Source organism: Verticillium dahliae, genomic scaffold (assembly GCF_000150675.1).
Source record: "Verticillium dahliae VdLs.17 supercont1.8 genomic scaffold, whole genome shotgun sequence".
Classification (NCBI taxonomy): Eukaryota; Fungi; Ascomycota; class Sordariomycetes; order Glomerellales; family Plectosphaerellaceae; genus Verticillium; species Verticillium dahliae.
The window spans coordinates 355856-362612 of record NW_009276927.1 but is presented as its reverse complement, the minus strand read 5'-3'; the positions used below and the strand labels follow the sequence as shown (position 1 = coordinate 362612).

The following is a 6757-nucleotide window of genomic DNA, read 5'->3' as shown; positions in this document are numbered from 1 at the left end:
CGCGCGTCAGGTCTTGAAACGAGTCTTCGCTAAGCGCCGACCGAGCAGAATAGATTATGGGCGGAGCAGTTGGTGTGGAATGTTGAGAGCGAGATGCGGGAAATGAGGGCATCGTGAGATGAGGTGGATGTTTCGTCCGTCATGTTGATGTATTTTCGTCATGCTGTGGTTTTGTCGCAAAGACGAGGGGGCGGGCGTGTGATGTGATCTGGAAGATGTGCCGATGAGCACTGCATGACTTCAGCTGGCAGGTTCCACCCAGTGTCATTGCCCACCACTGCATTGCCCACTACTGGCGGCGCAGCAGCAGCAACAGCAATCCAGGAAGAAAGGCAGGTACCTAGGTAGGAGTAAAGAGAGGCAAGCACGGTGCCTGGGGGTGCGTACCTACCATGTACGTACGTCCTGGATTCGAAACCCAGGACAGGTGAGGTACTTCTACGGTCTTGGGACTTGTTTGAGTTCCGCTGGAAATGAGTCCTGATTGCTAACAAGAGAGGCACGTGCTCAGATACCTGCCCTCGCGCTCTCGATTGGTAGGAGTACCCCGGCGAGGCCCTGGCACTTGAGGATGTGGCAGACTGGGAGTGGGGGACCGCTGGGTACCTCACTGTGTACATGACAAGTAGGTAGCCAGTAGGGAAGGCAGGCAGGTAGATAGGTATTCTTGGAGGTGCATTCCGTCTGTCTATCACTCAGGTACTGCTTCCGCTCTCTCCCCTCTCCTGTTTGGACCCAATGCATCCATCCCATCTTCCTACTTCCCTCTCACAACTCCCAATAGGCGGTGCCTTTAATTCTTCTTTCCTTGCTGCGACTATTGTCGTCTGGTTGTCCAATATTCTTCTCCCTCCAGTGATACCCTGATTTCACCTTCCCTTGGCCTCCTTCGTTAACGTCGACCCTGCGGTGCGGCCTTTCCTGATCGAGGCCCCTTGGACAGCCCGATCTAGCCCCTCAGGCCACTATCGATACCGATACAAGTACAGAGAAGAGTCAAGGGCGAATCCAGGCAAGACCCAAGTGTCCCCCCGTTCCGTCCCCATCCGCCCGCAGCAGCCTAGCCCACCCCAAGGCCCCAGCAGATCAGATCAGATCAGCAAACCAGCACCGGCACCAGCACCACCAGCCCAGCACACCAACAGCAGTACCAGTAGTGCTTCGGTCGGGTAAGCCGTGGAACCACAGCAACCCAGCGACACCACCCGCCGCCGACGCCGACTCGAACCCAGTCCGCCCGTCACCTCACATCAGCACCAGCGGCTCTGGCATCACACGAAACCTTTCCGCCATCGAGCCCCTTCGTCATCTTTGTTTTCCTTTGTTCCATCATCGCACAGCACGGCGCCCACCCCCGAGTTTCCCATACTTGAGCATCCTTAGCCGACGACCCCCGGCGAATGCTGCGTTTGCGGCGGTGACGCCAGTCGTCCCCCTCGATCCCGTCCATCCGGCTAGGGCATCGACGTCGCCACCCTCCTTCGACGGCGCCAGTCTTCTTCGACGACGGCCAGTCTCCTCCGACGACACCGGTCTTCTTCGACGACGCCAGTCTCCGACGACACCAGTCTTCTTCGACGACGCCGGGCTCCTTCAGACTCGACCACGATCCCACACCCGAACCTTCTACACATCTACCGACGACATGTCGGCAACGAATCCCTCTTCCGCCCTCAACGGCGTCGTTATCGGTCTCCTGTCCTCTTTTGGCTCCGCCTTCCTTATCGCCGTCATCTTCCTCATCGTCTACTTCTTCCGCTACACAAGTAGCGGTCGCATCTTCCTTGACCGCATCGGCCGCCCCGGCGAATACGATGACGAGCAAGCATTCGCCCGCGAGGAGGCAGAGGCCCTCGAGTCCATGGAGGAAAATCAGCGCACAGAATACTTGAGAGCCAAGGGTACGTTTGTGGAGCCATTCATCCCGACGCATGCGTCGTTCATCGTCGAGAAAGAGCCTCAACTGACGAATCAATCCCTCAGCTTTCGTGACTGCTAATCCGCCCGAGTCTCTCCAAACCGATATCTCGCTCTCCCAGTACCTTGCTATCCAAGAAAAGGGTGTCTCCGCCTGGGAATTCGAGCCCGAGCTTGAAATCGCCAACTGCTTCGTCGAGGGCCGCACCGAGATCGAGTTCTTCGACTCCGAATGCACTGTGCTCAGTAACCTGCCTGTGCCCAAACAGAACGAGGTTTACTACTGGGAGGCAAAGATCTACGACAAGCCTGGAAACACACTGCTCAGCATCGGCATGGCCACGAAGCCTTACCCGCTGTTCAGGCTCCCGGGTATGTCCTGGCGTTTAGTTTGTATGTTTCGCGACAACCTTGGCTGACACATTTAGGCTTCCACAAATACTCCGCTGCATACACTTCGACTGGCCAGCGTCGCTACAACCAACCGTTTAACGGTACACAGTACGGTCCCCAATACGTGCAAGGCGATGTCATAGGTGTTGGCTATCGCCCTCGCACGGGCACAATCTTCTTCACTCGCAACGGAAAGAAATTGGAGGATGTCGTCCATGGTCTCAAGTCCCAAAACTTCTTCCCTGCCGTCGGAGCCAATGGTCCCTGCGCCGTCCACGTCAACTTTGGCCAAGCCGGCTTCGTCTTCATCGAAGCCAACGTCAAGAAGTGGGGTCTCGCACCGATGACTGGCAGCCTGGCACCTCCACCGCCATATGGATCTGAGCAGGGCGACATTCTTTTGGAAGCTGGACGGAAGGACGGATACTCGGCCAGCGTTCCCCAACACTCGCAGTCCTACTCACAATCTGTGCAATCTACATCTCGCGGCGGTGGCAGTCAGGTGCTCAACCCCCAGGCCGGACACGGTCGCACACGAAGCGGCAACTTTAGAGTTCTCCCCCCAAGGAGTCCAGGCCCGATTCGAAGCCCGACTGATATCTCTTTGGCGCACTTCGTTCCCGCCGACGAGAGCGGTGAGCCCAGTGGCAGCGGGCACGGAGACCGTGACGATGACGAGGAGAGCGACATCGGCTTGGGAATGCAGGACGCATTGAACCCGCCCCCAGATTACACAAGCCCCGACCACTCGGACCAGGGCAGCCGCAGGAACAGCTCGGACAGTGAAGAAAACACGCCCCTCATTCGTGTGGTCAACCGGAGTCGCAGCAGCACAGCCACGCTGCTAACCGGGCCCTCGCATCCGCCAATCCCCAGCTACAGCGACGCCGTTCGGGACGGTGCCACGAGAGAGAGCAGCAGTAGCAACAGGCCTGGGCTGAACCGACACGTCTCCCGGTCCAGGTCACACAGTGCTCAATAAGCTGAACAGGTTGCTTCATTTGTGATAGCTGCGGGTGTTGGAAGACTTAGCCGTCCCACGGGCCAAACGCCCTAGGCTGGCGCACCATCAAATCTGGCGAACTCGGCGTTGCGGTGCTTGTGATTCTCCTTTCTGTTTTTTCTTTGTCTTTTTTTTTGGACTAGATGATGACGTCTCAACTGGCAGATGGGATGGACTTTTGACGCTGGATGGCCGGGTTGCTAACGTCAACACGATACCTTGTTTCGATGGGTGGAACCGACGCGTCTATTTTATTCGAAGCCCACAAGTGGTTGAAGGGGTATAGCCTTACGGGCTGTAGGCTCACAGGTCACAGGGCGAGGGGAAGAGGCTTGGAAACCATGCAAGTATCGGTAGCATTGTGCGCTGAATATACCTCGATTGCATCAGCGGTTGTCACAAGGTATTATGCTTCTGTGTTCTACCAAGACGCCCGCTAGTATGAACTATGTTGCGCATCGTCCTTAGGCACGTATGGCAAGCGGTCCTGCAGGGGCGTCACCGGACAATAGCATTCACGACCCCAAATCCCTGGACGTTGGTCGGGAAGCTCCATAATCCTCCCCAACCACAGATTCGGTAATCACGGCTCTTTCCTTGACGACCCCCTTTCTCTCAAAAGAATGCAGCGCACGTAACTTTAAAAGAAACTCATTCTAGCGGAAAGGCATTATCGAAACTTATTTGTTTCTTTTTTTTTTCATCATTTTCCGTCCACGACTCGAGGTTGTCCCTGCGGCTGAAACGCCAAAATGACGGCTTGACGCGACCAGCCGCCAAGGCCCTGCGGCCAAAGGGTCCCTAGGGTGACCACAGCAGTCGGACATTTTTCTTTCTCGCTGGTGCGACGCCAGCATCTCCCCGGCCGATGCTGTCTTCGGCGCAGCTGGCGAGGGCTCGCGGGATGCTTGGCTGACCCGACTGGTGGGAGTACGAAAAGGCAAGATTTAGAGGTCGTGCGCAGACCAAGTGCCTAGAGAGAACTCTTCTTTCAGCCACTATCATGGTAAGTGCTGCCTGGTCTGAAGGGGTGCGAGAAAGGAGGAGGGTTTAAAGGAGGGTTTTTCGTAGTCGTCGGGATTGATGACGGGTCCGGGCTTGCTCCCAGTCTCCGAGCGGGCCCGGACGCGGACGGGTTGCCGTGTTGTGGTCATTCGTTCCTACGCTGGGGCTCGAAGCTGCCTTGCGAGGACGTTGTATCGGTTGCGTCATGCCTTTGGTCTCTTGACCAGGTACCGCTCCAACGAGACTGGGGCATTGTCGCTATATCGCTGGCTTTTAAGTATTTCGGCCGACCCGGGAACAGGGAAGTGTCCTTGCTTGATACCAATTTCCTGGCCCCTGCTAAAGTTGACAGGCCTAAGCAGCGTCTCGCATACTGATGTTTTTTTCTGTCACGCAACGGAAAGCGTCGAGCAAGACCTGGGTCTGAGAAGCTTCATATAAAGACATGGCTCAGAAACAGACCCATCCCGAAGTCGAGGCTCGGGTTTAAGCACGACATACAGGTAGTTCGACGGCTTCTCCCGTTTTGCCTCAGAGTTGTCGGAGCTAGGCCGGTCATATCATGGAAGCTTGGCAGTGCGAAGCTCTTTCGGCAGGATATCTTGGGAGCCCGGATGGTACCAACAGCGGCCGCGGTGCCTGATCCTCGGCGACATTATGCTCGGGTCCGCCTCGGCGAGAGACGTACAAGCTCCAAGTCTGTTTCTCGCCATTACTGGTGGAGGATGATGTAGGCAGGTGTAGATCTATCATTTTCTCACGAAGACGCCTTCACGAACAAATTCTACAGTGTGCTCCGTGGCCCCCAGGCTCTGTATATGGACGTGAATTGACTTTTCAGATCTGAATGCAAAAACCCGAGACCAGGACACGATTTCCCAACGCCTTGGGCCAATAACCTGTCGCTGCTCATTCGAACGTTCGTCAAGGTGCCGACACAAGCTTCGGCCAACGTCACGCCACCGATCAACGTTGAACATCCCACCAGGAACCGCAACGACTTTACCGCCATCCGACAGCACCGCAGCCAAGGCATTTGTTCGATGAGTCGGATCGATGTTCAACTTTATCTGTGGCGGCAACGCCAGGCCTTGCATCCGTGCGACAGATGCAGCATGCCGAATCACGAAGCTGAAGAACCGCTGCCGGCCGGCTTCAAGTTTTTCCCCAACCACGCCTCTGGGGCATCCTTCACCCTGATATTGCCTTTTTGCTGGATGATGATCCATCTGGCGTCCTTCGTCTTGCGCAAACCCTGTGATCAATCCCGGTGAAGTCTTTCTGTTCCCCCCCCCCCCAGGAGAAGGTTCAGATGCATCTCAAATTTATTGCACGTGCCCACCGTTTTGAGATCCATCTTAATGTCGAGATTGTGACCTCAGACATGAGATTCGAACAGGCTCTCGCCGATTTCAAGAAAGACTCCCGAAGTATCCTGTCCATGTACCATGTAGTTTTCTGGCCCACCACTGCTCATAGGTACCAACGAGCCGTCGCCTCTGGCAGCGCCAGAGGATTCCTATACTATCATGTGCCAGGTCGGCCATGATCTGAAGCACAGGGGCTGTCATTAACCCTCAGCCCATTCATGAATCGCCGAGAGGCGCGCGCCCTGGCACCCTGGCACCAAGGGGTGGTCGTCCAACAGGGGATGTGAGAGGCAGGACACCCTTCCTGCCTTCTAGAAATGCCCAGATCCCTGGAGCCCATGCGTCACTGTGGGATGAGGGGGTCTGCATCCGATGGGGAGACGGTTGTGTAACATCAGCCTTGCGCAGGACAAGCCCACGTCCCCGCCGGGACTGGTCTTCGTAGATACAAACCATCAAGGGTATATCCATCCGCCAGCCCACCGAAGCATCGAACAGAGAGCATGACTGGCTCTCGGTGTCACCGTTGAAATTAGCATTGTAGCTCTCTAGCTTTTGAACACGTCACGCCGGGGTCGCAACAAATCTCGAGCAGCCCGACATACAGAGTACAAGGCTGCTGTCGCCTCGACTCCCTCACCCAGCCCCGGGAGAGTGGCGATCATCTTTATGCTATAGTACAAAGCCCCTTAAGGGTTACGTGGACGCTTCGATGAGCCTGGCACGGAGGAAGAAGATTGACAGGCAGTCCGAAGAAGACAAAGCTTCTTGTAGGGGTCCCGCCACAGAAAAACGCCCCGGAAAACTCTCTTTGGCACTCCATATCGGTCGAGGGGCATAACACATTACTCGCAACACCACAGCCCAAACACTAACCCCCCTGCCACGAACTGCTCCCCCCCCCCTTGACAGGTTCCGTCTCCCAAAAGGCGGCTCCTCCCCCGCCGGAGGGGGGGCAACAGGGGCGATATCCGGTCAAGGCATGCCAACCCCACCGGGGCGCTGCTCAAACAACAGACGCTAGGGCAGGGCGCAAAATACAGTAGCAACGTGCAACACCCGCATAGCA

The 6757-nt window shown here is 56.3% G+C and overlaps 1 protein-coding gene across 1 annotated transcript; it reads left to right on the top strand.

The window, feature by feature from the left end:
- Positions 1-1645: 1645 nt before the first annotated feature.
- On the top strand, positions 1646-3292 carry VDAG_04664 (SPRY domain-containing protein; the record flags this gene model as incomplete). The annotated part of the gene is made up of 3 exons (XM_009654268.1): positions 1646-1901; positions 1984-2289; positions 2346-3292. The coding sequence occupies 3 exons, from the start codon at positions 1646-1648 to the stop codon at positions 3290-3292; spliced, it is 1509 nt and encodes a 502-aa protein (XP_009652563.1).
- Positions 3293-6757: the final 3465 nt, after the last annotated feature.